Genomic DNA, 17,780 nt, shown 5'->3' with positions numbered 1-17,780 from the left:
TCAAGATCATAAGATTTGCCAGGAAACCCTTGTTAGGGTATTTAGTTGTTGTATATCACATATTCAGTTACATTCAGTTTATTTCTATAGCACCTTTTACAAGAGATATTGTCACACAGTAGCTTTACAGAACTATATCAATTCTGTATATGAATTTCAAATGTTTACATTTCTCCATAATAATCAAGCCAGAGGCAGCAGAGGTGAGGAAAGCTCGATGAGATGACATAAGGAAGCAATCTTGAGAAGAACCAGACTCAAAATGGAACTTCTCCTTATCTGGGTGACACCTGATAGTGTGGAATTCAATCTATTTTTAACATGAAATTTATTTTGTTGAAGTTATCAACTCTTCTCTGATGGAGACTTGAACTCAAAGTCAAATGTATTTGAATAGCACCTTTAACAATGTACATTGTCTCAAAATTCAAAAGTTCAAGATTAACATTAGATATATTTAAATGTGCTTGTATTTATGCCCAATGAGCAAGTCTGAGGTGACTGAGGCGACTGTGGTGAGAAAAAACTCCCTTGGATGGTAAAAGAAGAAACCTGGAGAGGAACCAGACTCAAAGGGGAACCTCATCCTCATATGGGTGACACTGGAGGGTGTGATTATAAATATACAGTCTGACAATTGTGTATTGATGAGGCAGTTGTTGTCCACAAAGACCACATGTCTGTGTGTCGAGTGCAAAACTGGTTGTGGCATTTCCACTTCTAAAGCTATCATAGCAGTCCTAACCCACTGTGGCAAAATTGTTCGAATCAAATGCAGTCCAAATCTATCTATAGCCATCTATATGGTTTCTAAGGGTATTCTTAGGCTGTCCATGTGGGGTCATCTTATACTTATACACAATGAGACTTATACTACACAACATTTTATAATAATGCTAGCATCAGTATAACATTCCATGATATTATTGAATCCCTGTATCTAAACAAAACTTTAAAATATGCTCACTATCTTTCTATCACTTTGACCCTGCCTGGACAAACGACTGCTTTATCTTACTGCCTTAAAGATAAATGAGTTCTGCACTAATACTGCTGTGTGCTACACAGTTATATGCAATTATACAATGTGGCCAGCAGAGGGCGCTGCGCACCAGTCATGCAGCAGCAAATGTATAAACATAATAACATAAAATATAAACACAAAATCAAATTTGATGTGCAATTAATCACATTTTTTATGATTATTTAAATAAAATAAATTGATTGTTATGAAAGAAGAGTATTGCATGTAGACATGTACAGTGTTAAATGAACACCTACTTTGATTTTAATGAAAATATAAGATTAAATATTAAGACATATTAATGTCTTACTGACATTGTGGCTGAACATCTTATTAAAATTTAAACAGTGTCTTTTTTGAGTCTCCAAACTGAAACTCAACAGTAAACTTTTATTTCCAGAAGACAGTTGTATAATTTCATTATATCAAATATTAACAATATATAATACATAGCAGATGCTGTCATTTAAAATCAGTTTAAATTTGAACAAAAACTCCATGTGGAGAATTTTTATTAAACTGACTTGCAGACAGCCTCTAACATAATAGCTTGTAACACTTTATGAGACATGCTTACTAATTTCAGTAGCATAAATGAGAGATTTAAGAGGAAAATGTAAAACATGACCTTTGTAGATTGTTTAGATGAAAGATTTTGTTCATAGAGCCATTACAATGCATGTTGATCCCGGATTATTTAACTAATGCATCAATGTAAAACAAAGAAACTGTACAAGATATTATAAAAATTATATCAATAGTATTATACATTCCAATTCAGTAATATAGTTATAATACAAATACTATTTGAAGAGGAAATAAGTATTTTATATGTTTACACACATTCAGCTTGGTTGGTATAATCCTCCTTTAATATATCTCTTCTAATATAGTCCTGTTTTTTTCATGTTCCAACTGAGTCCAGATTTGCATATATACTTTTAGATCTTCCTCTCTGTGTTTTTTTTTTTTTTTTATTAAATTAGTTTTTTGTGGGGTTTATGATTGGAGATACTACAGTGCAGTTCATTGCTTAATGTTCTCTGCCTATCACTTCTTGAGCTGAGTAAAGCATTTGGCAGACGCCCTTATCCAGCACCGGGATGTGTAAAAGCCAAGCTGCCACTGCTGGGCCCCTGAGCAAGGCCCTTAACCCTCAATTGCGCTGTTGCTTAAATTGAAATAAAAAAAAATCTAAGTCACTCTGGATATGGGTGTCTGCTAAACGCTGTGAATGTAATGTAATGAATTCACGAATGAATGAATTCACATAGGTTGGAATTCCAGTCTATTAAAAATCACCATCACACAATCACACACTTAGGGACAATAACTTGAGCTCAGCATTCAACCAGGGACCTTGGACCAGTAAAGCAACATACAGCCAAGCCATCCTCATATAGAAAGATACAACTTTATTGTCATTGCATAGTGCAGGTACACAGCAACGAAATGCAGTTTGGCATCAACCAGAAGTGCAAAGAGTAGCAATTGTGCAAATAGACAATGCAGCTAAATATACACCTATATATATTATATGATGTATATGTAAACATATGTACAGCATGTAATATATAGGTGTATATGTAAACATATGTACGGTGAATAAATATAAAGGCTAGAGCGGTGCAGAGATGTGTGGACATTGTTGAAAAATACAAGTAAAAATCTATGGCACTGGAAATAACGTGCAGATACTGTTGTAAAGGAACAACAAGTACAATAAACAAGTGTGCAAGCTGAATAAACAAACATGTGCAAGCTGAATAAACAAGTCCTATATATATATGAAATATTAGGCAGAAAGGTAGGATGCAGATAGGAGTATAAAAATACATGTAACATGTACGTTGTATGTAGAATTGTACAGGAGTTCAGTTCATGTTTAGCATTTAATTATTTAATCATCACACTAAAAAAAACATCAAAAACATCTAAATTTAACCTGATTTAAAAATCCCTCTCTCTATAATGACGCCACGAGCACTCATGTCACTTCCGGTTTCTGATTCACTACTGTAGTTTGTTCAGCAACAAAAACAAGCAGAGAGACTTAGAGATCGCTCGGGTCGGTAAGAACAAACTGTCCTCATTATAATCACACTTTGCATGCCTGTCAGCTCCCGATATTAATTCGTTGTAATAAATTGATCGTGCACAACAAAATATCAAGGGTTTGTTGACAATTATACGTTTAATTTGCAAAAAAAAAATATACACATATATATATATAAATACATATTTACTGTCTACAAAAGATTATTGGTAAGTTATTACACAGGAATCGTATTCTGATTGAAAAGCTTTAATAGATTTATTCGTGTAGACAGATATAAAAGTGTTTCATTGGGATTTACAGAGTCTGGTTTCTCTCTTCCTGCAGAAGCAGAATGTAAACAACTGAGCTAAGGCTCTGATTGGCTCATATCAGCAGCGCGTGCTATGGTTTTGTTTTTTTAAACCTTATATTAAGTAAGCATTTTGTATTTTTGGGTGGGGTTAAAGTGCTTTTTTCTCACTATATTAAATAGATTCCGTGAGTTGTTTTTATAGCATGAACCACCTTTGTGTACTTGGGGGGAAAATAAGCAGAAAACAAAAAAAGTTTGACTCTTCCGGTGATTTAAAACAGTGTTACATACAATAACATCACGTTATCTGACATTACATACATGTATATAAATACATATTTATATTTTCAAAAGATATTTATTCACACAGTTAGTACGCCGTTAGCTACATAACCAGTCCAAAACAAACGTCGCCATGGTGCCGGGACATTGCACGGCATTCCGCAGCTGTTTGCACAGCGTTGTGTGCGCATGCGCAGTCGACACTCTACAAGTTTAGTCTATTTAAAGGGACACAAGGTTCCCTGGGGGAAAGTGTATGTAAAGCGTGAGCATAGTATATATACATATATATGTTTTTGTTGGACCATTAATGCTTCAGTAATTACAGCTTCAGATTTACATACACTTTCCCCCAGGGAATCTTGTGTCCCTTTAAATAGACTAAACTAAAAGAGTGTCGACTGCGCGTGCGCACACAACACTGTGTGAATAGCTGCAGAATGCCGTGCAATGTTATGTGAATTTCAGACGTCCGGTACCATGACAACGTTTGTTTTGGATTGGTTGTGTGGCAAATGGCGTACTGTGAGAATAAATATCTTTAAAAAACTAATTAATCTAAAAATATTTTTAAAAAAATAATATAAAAAATCAACTAAGATTTGATCCCCTTTGATAGCAAATTCATACATATTATCACATCAAATAATTTCACCTGGTTTTTGACATTTTACAGTTTGTTTTTGTAACAACCCTCCTCCACACACACACACACACACACACACAGCATTTTCTCCTGCTCAACACGTCTTCATTACAATTATGCTGAAATTTTCTAAGCTGCCCAGATCCTTTGATGTTCAATAACTTTTGACGCTGTAGTACATTCCCCTGTCCTGTATTAGTGACATGAGCCTTTGCGACACTAGATACTATATTAGTTCAACAATTCTGAAACTTTTTATTGCTAGAGATTTTTGTCTTCTAGTTCAACTCTAGATCATAGTTTTATAATAATACTTTTCTATCATAGACACAACATTCGTCTTGTTTTATTGATATTACAGTAAGATTCCAGTTTATTGTTATTGAAACATTAAGTGTATTTGGCCTGAATGTTTAGTGGCTGCTTAAACAAATCTTAATTATGAATTAAAATGCACATTAATGCACATTACTGAAATCTGTCAGATAATCTTTATTTCTATATTTTTATTATCACAAATAAAGGTAAATTGAAGGCAAGGAAAGATATTGAGTTCAGAATTAAATTCAAATTAGTGCTTTAGTGAACGATAAATTCGGAGTCTTTTGGAGCATATCGCAGATATAAAATAATTGTGTACTTTTCTAAAACAGCAGCAGACAGTAATGCCAGCTGCAACTCAATCAAAGGTTTTTGCAAATGCAGTTGTTCTGACATGCAACACAGATTTGGCCTTGCTCTACCTAATCTAATCTAAATAACAATAATAATAAACTAAGATAAAAAATAGACTAAAAAGTCTAAAAATAAATTAATAATAAGTAATTGATTATTTATAATACATTGAGATCACACACACACAAAGACACACGCACACACACCAAATGTAAATGTCAGTAAGTATTTTTCCAGCAACGTCCACAGGACAGAGGTCCTTGAGCTTTCTGTTTTCTCTGTAAAATTGTTTATTAGTTTCATGAAAAGAAAAAAAAGACTTGAGTTGGAACAGGAACTAACTTGTTTTGTAGATGTTCCACTTGTTTCACTTGTTTCTTTAATGAATATGAAAATGTTGTTTTAAGCCTCTGTGCAGTTAGTTGATTGCTTCGATGAAGAGAATGGCATATGAGTATGTAGAACAGATGTTGTAGGCACTCATGTTAGAGACGGTCCTTTTATTCTAATGCTAATGTTATATCTCATTGTGGTTCTTGTTAAATCAGGAAAGAAGAATGGGCGTTCTGTGACTGTGTCCATGTGAACCGGCAACCGGAGACTGAAACATATTGCACTTGTAAAGGTGTGTGTCCAGAGCACTAGCAATAGGACTTTCAACTGTCTGGTAATGAATTGCAGCTTTAAGCGTTTAGTGAAGCTTATTTGGTAGTTTCTCACAGTTCCTAATTTAAATTATTATTCTCAGTTACCCGGTGTCCTAAATCCATGCCCGTCCTTACCTTTGCTTCACTATTCTTGGTTCAAGACTCTTGACCTTTGCTCCAGTAAATGACAAGGTCCTAAAATACACTCTCTCCAAATGTCAAACTAGTAACCAGGAAGGAAATCACAGTCCCCTGTTTGTAGCCATTACTTTTTTGGTTTGTGGTCATTATTATTATTATTATTATTATTATTATTATTATTATTATTATTATTATTATTATTATTATTATTATTATTTTAACATGCATAGCTGAAAAGACAAAAGGAAAGATGGAGCTGGACAATGAGGATGAAAAAAGTCGCACTTTGGTTCAGGTCATCAGTGAGAAGTACAACCCTGACGACTTCCCGTACTGCCGTGGGCCTGGTGCTGGTGTTGTGATTCGCACCAGTCCTCAGGGTTCTCCAATCAAAGGTTAGATATTTCACTTCAACTTTATTTTAAAAAAATTCAGCTGTCTGATGTGAAGGATTAAAATAATTTAAATTCATTACCAACCAAATATTTACCTTCTCATGCAATCTCATTTCTCAAGGGTGGAGAAACTAAAAATAGATAGATTAAGCAGAGAACAAATGACACAAAAGGATGGATGAAAAAACCAGAATGTTAGCATTTATTTTTTGTTTGAACAAAAGGGTTACATTTTTTCTGTTTGTTGGGTTTGGTACCTTGAACAAACATTGCAAGAATACAAAGGAGCATTACAGACCTGGATCATAGCTGAAATCAAAAATGCACTTGCATGCAAATTAATAACCATTTAACTGTCATATCTCTAATGACAAGCTATTGATCTTTAATGAATTTGAACGAATCTCACCATTTAAATTTGCATTCTGGATGAAAGAAACTGATGCTATTTTGTATCAAACGTTATTAGAGCTTATTAAATGAGAAGTTCAACTCTGTTCATTGTTTAACTGTCCATGTCAGATCGGGTAAATCTGCCCAGCGTGCTGGTTCTGAATAGCTGTGGAATAAGTCACGCTGGAGATGAGGAGGAAGTGGCGACATTCTGCGCTCATGTGATGGAGTTGGACCTGTCTCATAACCAGTTCAGAGACTGGGGAGAGGTGAGGGTAGTCAGTGAATGTACTGCTCATGATTATAAAGCACTATACAGTTAATGTGCTTTTATCTCATGTTCTGAGTAGCTCTAAGACCAAAGACTAAGACAACCCTCTGGGAATGCTCTGGTTGCTGCAAGAGTAGATGATGATAAAGGTGTGACCACTAGGGGGAGCTCAGTCTGTGGCCTGTTGGTGTTCTAAAATCTGCCCTAAAAGGAGTGAGTGACAATAAATATGATGGCATATTTCATCAAAAGCAATACAACTTAATAATATTACCCCAGCTGTTGTTAACGTTTATTATCATCTGCAAATTTCATTACATTGCTGTTAATTACCTCAATATGTGTTATTTCCTTAAATACTGCTTATCTCTGATTTCCATCTGCCAGTCTGACCAGCTTTATGCCATTTGCTAGCCGGGAAGCAACAGCTCTAATTTTTAGCCCACATATACGATAAGAGATCCCCATAAGAGATTATTATCTGAACATCCATAAAAATCTATTATTAGACAAAAAATAGCTAATAACATTTACGCACCGTTTACAGTTTCATAACATGCCTTCATTAAGTTATGCTCGCAATTAAGTTATTGAGAATTATATTAAAAATCAATCAATCAGAGATGTGCTGTTTTATAAACATTTATACAATGAGGGTCGAAGTTTTAATATTGTTAATAATATGAATAATACATTTAATAATATTTTAATGACTGCAATCGTCTCTTACATTGGATTATTTTATTTTCATAATAAAAATAAATAAATAAATAATAAATAAATAAGATCTCCTTAGGTCCATGTTTTCTATATTCAATATTTTTTTAGGTTTAACTTACTTGTGTTCAAAGACATATGACAAACAGATGAAATAGCTGAATTGTCCAAATTAACTGAGTGCGTTAGAAAGATAAAAAATTGGATGAGCTGCAATTTTCTGTTGTTAAACTCTGATAAGACAGAAATACTACTTATAGGTCCAAAAACCAATACACAGAAACTCTCACAATTTAACTTCCAATTAGAGAGATGTACTGTTACTTGTAGCTCAACAGTGAAAGACCTGGGTGTTATATTAGACAACAACTTTGTTATATTAGACAACAACAAAAGCTAGTTCACGCTTTCATGACCTCTAGACTGGACTATTGTAATGCATTACTAGGTGGTTGTCCTGCATCTTTAATAAATAGGGTACAGTTAGTCCAAAATGCAGCTGCCAGAGTTCTCACTAGGACAAGAAAGTATGACCATACTGTATAACCCCAATTTTATCATCTCTACACTGGCTACCTGTTAAGTTTAGAATTGATTACAAACTGCTGCTACTTACGTACAAGTCTTAATGGTTTAGCTCCATGTATCTAACTAATCTTCTAGCACGTTACAATCCTTTGCACTCTCCGAGATCACAAAACTCAGGACTTCTGGTAGTTCCCAGAATATCAATATCTACTAAAGGCGGTAGAGCGTTTTCTTATTTAGCTCCCAAACTCTGGAATAGTCTTCCTGATAGTATTCGGGGCTCTGACACACTTTCCAAGTTTAAATGTAGATTAAAATTCATCTCTTTAGTCAGGCGTACACATTATACATCCCATAATATTACATCAGAATTGCAAATATTATGAACAACAGCTACGTTAGGGTTAGGGTTAGGAGAAGAGCTGATTTCATGTGATACTGAAACAGGAAAGTGATTTAAAAGTGCGAATATCTCCAAGACAAAGGAGGAGCAGAGCATAAAGATGACAAAACTGACAATGTGCACAATAACTGAAAGGCTATTTTAGTTTAGAAATCCTAAATGTGATTTTATTGTTATTGACGTTTCCTTTATAGATCACTAAGATTCTGTCTAACATCCCTCATCTGGACTTTCTCAATCTGAGCATGAATCCTCTGAAGGGCTCCAGGATAGAGCCCGGAGGTGCTGAAGCCTTCTCAAGCCTCCGCCGCCTCGTCCTCAACAACACACACATCTCCTGGGACATGGTGCACATGCTCACAAAAGAGATCCCAGAGTAAGTGTACAAGTTTGTGGTGAAAAACCTGTAGAGATTTTTATGCTTTATCCTACCTACATCCCTGATCATGTGTGTCTGTGTGTGTGTGTGTGTGTGTGTTGACTTGAGCTCTCTAGGACTAATTGATGCCCTTGATCTGGAGTGTGTGAATGTGTGTGTGGGAGTGGATGAGAAAATACTGTATTCTTATTTATTTATTTGTTTGTTTGTTTGTTTGTTTGTTTGAAATACATTCGGTAATTTATCATGTCTAAACATGCATGTGGCTGGTGTTTTGTGTCCGTGCGTGTAAATAGTGTATGAATGAGCTGTTTATATATCTCGTGCGTGTAGATGAGTTTGAGAAACCTTTTGAATGTGTTTCCTGTTTGCATCTTAATCACGTTATCTCTGCTGCAGACTGGAGGAGCTCTTCCTGTGCCTGAATGACTATGAGTGTGTGAACTTGTCACGGGTTCCCTGCCCATCGCTGCGCCTGCTGCACATCACTGATAATCTGCTGCAGGACTGGGGCGAGGTGCGCAAGCTGGGCCTCCTGTACCCTCATCTTACATCGCTCATCCTCGCTAATAACTCTCTCTCCTCCATCCGTGAGTCACAGGACTCCCTGCAGTGCCTGTTCCCGAACCTGCACAGTATAAACCTACACAACTCAGGTTAGTTAAGCAGCTTCCTAACATAGCGATGGATTGAAAAGGTTTTTTCGTTGTTCAGTAACACAGAATATTGCAATATTATTCCAAATCACGGTTAAATTCGCAAATCAATTTGAACAGCAGGCACTGATTATTTTCGGCTTTGATTCCTTTAGGGTCATCGGGTTTATATATTGCTCATTTTTACTATGTTATTATTTCTATAGAGATAAATTTGTATGGCTCACACTGCACATAATCAAAGAATATTTATAAATGTAGTGTTATTAAGTAATACTGTATGTAGAATAACACTTATACGGCTATATGTTTTCTGTACAGTGACACTTATAGAACATTTACACATTATAACAATTATGGAAGCACTTTATTACAGTCAAGTTACAAGTATGTTTCCCACCATTGTCCTTTTTTTTTTTTTTTTTTTTAAGTTAACCAAGAAAATAGCTAATAGCTTATGTAGCTTAAGTGATGACACAACTGATTAAACTGATAACATGATGAAACTGGTAAATATCTCATTTGTTAATAAATGGGAAACTTTTCATTGTAATCAGCATGTTTTATTCCTTACACATCCAATACATATGTACAATACAAAAATACCTAATTATTAATAATATAAGGACTATTTCTTGACTCAAAACTCACCCTTGTCATTCTTGGAGATCTTATCTGTAATTCTAAATAATAGATTTCTCACAGGGACCAAAAGCACATTTTTGTGTCAGCTTTGCAAACATTAACTGCTGTGAACCAGTCGATTAATTAAAGATTTATTAGGAGTTTGGGAAAATAAAGTCACATTCTTAGCCAATCTGAATAAAATCCTTGTGACGTTTACAATCTGAATAGAATATTGTTCAATAACATATTTTTATATCCATGGGATTACAACTGGATAATAGATGGAGGTTTTCCCTTCTTGTCTTTTAGGTCTAAATAGTTGGGAGGACATTGAGAAGCTCAATTTCTTCCCAAAGCTTTCGGAGGTTCGTCTAATGGGCATCCCTTTACTGCAGCCTTACACTGACCAAGAGAGACGATACCTTACTATAGCGCAGTGAGTGTACAGACATATACACCTGCACTCTCATATACTGTACATTACCAGATTCACTCACATAAAATTCTCCCTTTGTAAAATGGTACGCTTACATAATGTGAGTTCTGCCACGGACTAAAATGTTATTTGGGTTAGTGGTATGTATATGATGAAATGAGCCAAATGTCTCCTGTTGCCTCTAGCTTGCCTTCTGTGACTGTTCTGAATGGAAGTGTGGTGACACCTGGAGAAAGAGAGGATGCTGAACGCTTCTACATCCGCTATCACCTCAACTCTCCTGAGGATGAGTTATCATGCAGGTACATTTCTCAACTCCTAGATTTCAGTTGATGAACTGTTCAGGTAGGGGGGCACGGTGGCTTAGTGGTTAGCACGTTCGCCTCACACCTCCAGGGTCGGGGTTCGATTCCCGCCTCCGCCTTGTGTGTGTGGAGTTTGCATGTTCTCCCCGTGCCTCGGGGGTTTCCTCCGGGTACTCCGGTTTCCTCCCCCGGTCCAAAGACATGCATGGTAGGTTGATTGGCATCTCTGGAAAAATTGTCCCTAGTGTGTGATTGTGTGAGTGAATGAGAGTGTGTGTGTGCCCTGCGATGGGTTGGCACTCCGTCCAGGGTGTATCCTGCCTTGATGCCCAATGACGCCTGAGGCACAGGCTCCCCGTGACCCGAGGTAGTTCGGATAAGCGGTAGAAAATGAATGAATGAACTGTTCAGGTTTGCTGTGTGATGTCATTCCACCTCAAAATTGCTTACTGTCCAATAACTGCACATCCTGAAATGTTATATTTCTCTTATAGCAATTACTTGTCAATGACTACGATTAATGAATGAATTTTGTGGTCTTTTTGTGAAGCAACTTCCTGTTCTCATTGATGTTACAGCAGGTTTTAACAGTCATTTCCGTAACAGCCTTCGCCACCAGTTAATAATACAAAAAAAAATGCAACTGGTCATGATTATTGTGGTAGACAACTTAACATAACAGCTTTACCTCTGACTGTTACTGTACGTTGTGCTGATACTGGAGACCTTTCATACACGATAAATGGACATCTCCTTTAAGAGACAGTTATCATTTACTCTAAACTGGTCCTTTGTTTTATCTATGCTCATGTACAGATACACAGTACATGATTGATTGGCCATAAATGTGACAGCTCCACTTCAGAAGAGCTGAAGTGCAGGTGGATCAGTTGCTATCACTTATCCACATCTCCACAAAATGGAAAGCTTTAAGAGCTATTGTTCAGCACAGCTCTCTGTGTGTGCACTGATCCATTCAAAGCAGGCCTGAGATCAGTAACACAAGCGTAATGTAGACACACAAATACAATATCGTTTACCACTTTGACTGTGTGTTTGCCTCCTTGGCTGTGTCTAAAAAAAATGCTTGCCATCACTGCAATTCAGTACGTTGCACTTATTTTGATTCCTTATCATCTCCTTTACAAGCACTAGCTTAGTCGGCTTGGTGATGTCTTGTACTCATCCCTCATGTGTCCTTCCCCATGTCGTTGTTGTTGGGGGTATTTTCTGATGCTCAGCTCATGTCAGAAGAAGAGGGATCCCCCACGTTCTTTAGGCCACCGTGTTGTGCTTAACCTGGGAGAGGACGTTTCTCGGGCTCGCTCTCCTGTAGAGGAGGCTAACCTTTGAGAGACAATGTGGCCAGTCTCTGCCTCCTCAAAGACGCCTTTGTGCCAGAATACTCTTGCCAGGAAACTGATATACGAGGTGGCAGCTTGATTCTTTTTTTCCTTCTCTATATCCTCCTGTCCACCTTTCCTTATTCTCCACAGTCTCTTCTAAGGTTTTAGGTGGACCGAAATGGCAGGCGTTTTTTTTTTTTTTAAAAGAAAGGTGAATTAGTGAATCACACACACTCTCTCACTCTCATGTCTTTGAATGGTTCACTCCTGTAATGAATTGACGAAGATGTGTAAGCATTCTGACACAGGGATTCCTGTAGGCAGCAGGAGGAGGGACATGGAATTGTGAATGGCTCTACATAAGTAAAGATCTAAATGAAGTAGTAATGATGTGTCAAACCACTTAGACATTGAGTACTTTTATTTAACAAAGCAAATGTCTTGTGAGTCAGTTCTATGAATGACTGACAACTTATCATCTAATCTATCATCTAATTCAGTTAAACTTTTCAGTTGAACTGGTTTCAGTTAAACTTATCAGATTAATTGTACTTTTACGTCATTAGTACAACTAGCAAGGCAAGAGCTGTCTCAGATTTCTGGTGAGTTAAATTTTCTTTGACATTCAACACAGAAATAGTTTGATTGGCCTTCATCTCTCTTTCTCTGACATTCTCTCTTTTCCATCCCACAGCATGAAAAGGTTCCCAGGGGAGTGCAGGTTGAACTTGGTAAAAATGCTAAGTGGGTAGCTCTGGTGAAAAGTCTAGGGGTGAGTTTAGGTTGCCTCTTACTGATTTAGACAACCTGCCCTCACCTTAAAAATCAGTCCGCTTGATAAAAGAGAGAAATTGAGAGAGAGAGAGAGAGAGATAGCTTTATAGCTTTAGCTTATGTAGCTTTAATATAGCTACAACCCGTATACAATAATACCCGTTATGTGCATGACTATGGCATTTGACACAGACCAGCAGCTCGAGGCAGAGTCAAATCTAAAGCAGTGACTTTTTAAAACTCCTCCACTTACTCCTTTACTTAGCTCTGTAGGAGTTGATTTCACACTGTAATAATAACTGTTCAGGAAATGAAGGATCTGTAACCTCAGCCTGGGCCCAAATAGCATTATCTCTGTGTATGGGATATAATGAGCGTTGTGCTGGCTCAAGTCATTGTAAACCTGTACTGTTCAGTTAATTTCTCTGGTAGCACAGATCAGACTCTTGTCCTATAGATTTCTTATGCAGAATAATTTGGTTACCCCATGTGGAAAAACAAGAAGTGAGAACTGAAAGTAGAAATGGAGAGGATATTTGATATATACACTGCCAGACGTATTGCCCAGATTACTGTAGCCTGTCTCTGTGCTAACAAAAAGAGAGATTTTGTCAAGAGAGAATGGTGGAGATGGTCCAAGACACGACCTGTCTGTGGTGGCATGGTAAATGCTGATTGCACGATAGAGGTGGGATAAAGGTAAATAGTAACTGAATGAAGTTAATGAGATTGAAGATAAAGGATTCCACATGTCCACCAGCCTTTGAGAACCTAAAACCCCAGCTGTGGGAATAGACATCACAGCTTGATCCATGAAGAGAACGAGAAGAGCGATGAGATAGATGAAAGATGGAAGAGGTGGCAAAACAAGAAAGCAATGAGGGGCGGAGAAAATGATGGAAATGAAAGAGGGTTCAAGGCTTTATGTCAACTGAGTAACCATAGCTTTGCAGTGGCTGGCATCAGTGATAAGGAAGAAAAAGATGGCTAGAAAAGAATGGAAGTGTCTGTACAGTCACAGATGGATACCTAGATGGATACCTAGAGATAGTTATCTCTAGTAAATATTATAGAATGTCACCATCAAGTGGTTCCACATGCACAACCTAAAATTGCGTACTTTTACTAAAGTTTGAACAGTTTATGCCCAATACTCCTTTAGTGAATAATTTCACTTGGGTACACAAAGACTTTTACCTAAAAAATGTATGTTATAATCATAAGTCCCTGATTTTCATAGTTAACGTTGTGGTGTTACCCAAAAGTGAAAAAGTTCTGGTTCTTCGCAAAGGTTTTTACTTTTGTCTTATTATCCTTTTTTTTTTCTTGCCACTGGCACCTTCGGCTTGCTCTTTAGGGATCCTCAAGATTTTCCCATACTGTTGAGTTATGTCTATTGTTAAAAGAGCTACATAAATATGATTAACTTGATTTTATCACACAATGCACTGAAAATTCCTGGATTCAAAACACTTTGTTTATGTAAAGCTTAAGCAAAATCATATATTTTGTATTGAACTTCAGGATTCATTGGAACCCAGGTAGTCTAGGTATGTCTATGACAACTTTGATGAAAAAAAGTTTAGCCACTTATACTGTTACAGTACGTACAGTAGACTCACTGTATGTCTCCTACTATGAACCTGCTGTACCTTCTACCAACTATTGTCCAGCCTCATCTCTGGGGCTGATCAGAGAACAGTGCGCTGATGGAATTCAGGTCGGACGTGTTATCACCGCCAATGTGATTTCGCTTGCATTTAAGAGAGCTTAGCTCAGGCTAAATGAGACCTTTGAGTGAGTCTTGCTTTTTTCCCTAGACAGAGTGGCACTTTGTATGGACGGAGCGGTATTCCCATGGTGAAGGTTCGGAGCCGCAGGCACCTACCCACGCTCAGCCTCCGCTTTGTGGGGACACTTTTCTTGGCAGGCTGGGAGGGAAATTACTTTGATTGGCATAGTTGGTACTGTAGCACTTTAAAGCAAAAAAGAGCCCCCTCACTAACCCCCCTTCCTAGATTTTTTGAATCATTCCTGCCTGATGTCCTCTTATCTTTCTCACAAACCCTCAGTAACTTGCCGGGGGGGCTAGGGAGAACTTTCTCATGGCAAGAGAACACATTGTCCTTTGCAAAGCAGTTAAATAAATAGACTACCAGTAATACACACCGACATTAGTATGTTTCAAAATACAAGAAACAATTTTTCCTTTTATCTATTTACCTATTTTGAAATGTTGTAATTGCTGGCTTCTTGTGTTTGGCATGAAACTTCAATACTTTTACCATTTCTTTTTTGCTTTTCATATCCTTGTATCTGGACTTAATTTACTTTTGGTACCTATTATAGTAACACCAAGAAAAATCTTCTCCCTGTGAAATGGCTGTGAGCATGACCCAAGCATGAGCAGATTATTCATGAAAAACTTCCTGCATGTGTCTTTATCCATCATCAAATCATCAATAACCACTTTATACTCATCAGGGACGTGTTGGATCTAGACACTGTCCTGTGAATCTTTTGGATGCTTTTAAAAGATTTTCCTTCACTCTAACTAAGGGGTCCAAACCTGATCCTACATGACAGTGCCCCAAAGTTGAAGAGGAGGAATTGAGTGGCCTGCAGAGTCTTGTCCTCAACCCCACTGAACATCATGAATTGGAAGGCCAGGCCTCCTTGGTCATATGTGAAGTCACTAATGCTCTTGTGGCGGAAGGAGCAAATCTCCACCACCATGTCCCAAAACCTTCTCAGAAGAGCATAGCTGCAAAGGAATGAGGAATGGGATGGTATAAAATGGGATGATCTAGAAGGAGATATAGGGGTTACGGTCAGGTGTCCACAAACATTTGTCTATTTTACTATTTATTTATATTTTTGCCACTTGGTCTTATAATTCTACTATTTAAAAGAAGACGTGAGACGTGATTGTGAGAGCAATTGTAAGTAGCTCCAAAGGTTTCCTTAAAAGTTCCTAACTATTTACCAATTCCTCCTATTGCTAATTTTAGAGGGAATTGTGCAGTATATTAAGCTTGATGCATACACACTGGCAAAATGATCATTACTTCTAGCCGTTCTATCTTTGGTACAGTATGAAGGACAGCCACTTTAGCACTAAACATAGCTAAAGCAGTTGGCATTGTAAAATGCTTAATGAAAAGATACTGTGTCTGAGCTTTAACATGACCAATTTATGTCATTCATTCATTCATCTTCTACCGCTTATCCGAGCTACCTCGGGTCACGGGGAGCCTGTGCCTATCTCAGGCGTCATCGGGCATCAAGGCAGGATACACCCTGGACGGAGTGCCAACCCATCACAGGGCACACACACACTCTCATTCACTCACACAATTTTCCAGAGATGCCAATCAACCTACCATGCATGTCTTTGGACCGGGGGAGGAAACCGGAGTACCCGGAGGAAACCCCCGAGGCACGGGGAGAACATGCAAACTCCACACACAAGGTGGAGGCGGGAATCGAACCCCGACCCTGGAGGTGTGAGGCGAACGTGCTAACCACTAAGCCACCGTGCCCACCATTTATGTCATTATTAGTCAATTTTATGATCAAATCGCTTTGTTTCTTTTACAGGTTCCACAACCTTGTGGCCAATTATGGCCGCCTGGCACCACTGGCAGATGTGGATTTGCGTCCATTGAGCTGTGCCCAGGTTGAGCTGCACTTTGGGGATAACACCGAGCAGATGGAACTCCGGCTGGATCAGACTGTGGCTGACCTCAAGAAGCAGCTGAAGCCTGTGGTGCAGCTGCCGCTCAAAATGATGCGTGTTTACTACATTGACAGGCAGCTGGGTTATGCGCTAGCACCTCAGGAGCTCAAGTATGGAGCCAGAGCCCTCCATTCCTACAGCATACGGGATGGAGATAAGATCCTGGTAGTGCCAAAGAGTTAGTAAATATAAAATGATATGATCACAGAGACAGTGGTTTAAAAGAGAACATTTAAAAAAGAAAATTAATATTAAAGCTAGTGTATAATGAGAAATTTCCCCATTGTGGGACGAATAAAGGTATATCTTATATAGTACAATTAGTTCAAATCAGCATATAAATCAGTCTTATGGGACATCAGAGAGAAAAGGGCCTAAAAGCTGAACATTTACTATGTTCAACTTGGGAAATCTAATGCTGTCCATCAGAAATTATTTCTAAAGAACTATGAATTGGGATATAATCTCTTCTATTTTTGTTACACTATTACTTTTGAAGATATGGGAAAGTGGTGTATTTTTTTAGATACACCACTGATAACTGAGATTTTAAAGGTTTTAACCTGTTGATAGTTTCTTGTGTTACGCATTTAATATGCATATCTGCTTGAGACTCTCAGGAACAACAAATCCAATTAATTTTCAAAAGGTATTTTAGCATTTGTAAGGTGTACAATATGCACTATTTTTAAAACACAATCCTACAATACAGTCTCACACATAGATATATATGTATATATATAGAATTCTGTATATATATATATATATATAGAATATATATATATATATATATATATATATATATATATATATATATATATATATATATATATATATATATATATAGAATTCTGTATATCAGTGTATACAGAATTCACAAAGCTCTCGTTTTAAACACTCATTTTAAAATTAAGATCCAGCTAATAAATGCTTGCATAGGGATATTGACAGAGTGAGTCTTATAAGGTCTCATGCAATGAGCTACAGTTTTTCCTTAAACTTCATTCATGGAGGGCTCCCTGCTGCGTGGGTGGTTAAATAAGGA

The 17,780-nt window shown here is 37.3% G+C and overlaps 1 protein-coding gene across 3 annotated transcripts; it reads left to right on the top strand.

The window, feature by feature from the left end:
* The first annotated feature begins 3,028 nt into the window (after positions 1-3,028).
* Positions 3,029-17,478, top strand: tbcelb (tubulin folding cofactor E-like b). 3 transcript variants are annotated; one of them, XM_060862570.1, is made up of 9 exons: positions 3,029-3,096; positions 5,527-5,603; positions 5,997-6,161; positions 6,684-6,823; positions 8,668-8,849; positions 9,252-9,508; positions 10,445-10,571; positions 10,757-10,873; positions 16,597-17,478. In XM_060862570.1, the coding sequence occupies exons 3-9, from the start codon at positions 6,017-6,019 to the stop codon at positions 16,916-16,918; spliced, it is 1,290 nt and encodes a 429-aa protein (XP_060718553.1). In that variant the 5' UTR covers positions 3,029-3,096; positions 5,527-5,603; positions 5,997-6,016; the 3' UTR covers positions 16,919-17,478. The 3 variants fall into 3 exon arrangements, with proteins under 3 accessions (XP_060718553.1, XP_060718555.1, XP_060718554.1); XM_060862572.1 differs by having other exon boundaries at positions 3,074-3,092; XM_060862571.1 differs by lacking the exon at positions 3,029-3,096 and adding an exon at positions 3,409-3,496.
* The last annotated feature ends 302 nt before the right edge of the window (positions 17,479-17,780 follow it).

This window comes from Tachysurus vachellii, chromosome 26 (genome assembly GCF_030014155.1).
Source record: "Tachysurus vachellii isolate PV-2020 chromosome 26, HZAU_Pvac_v1, whole genome shotgun sequence".
Taxonomy (NCBI): domain Eukaryota; kingdom Metazoa; phylum Chordata; class Actinopteri; order Siluriformes; family Bagridae; genus Tachysurus; species Tachysurus vachellii.
The sequence above is the reverse complement of the archived record's forward strand: the minus strand, read 5'-3'. Positions and strand labels throughout refer to the sequence as shown.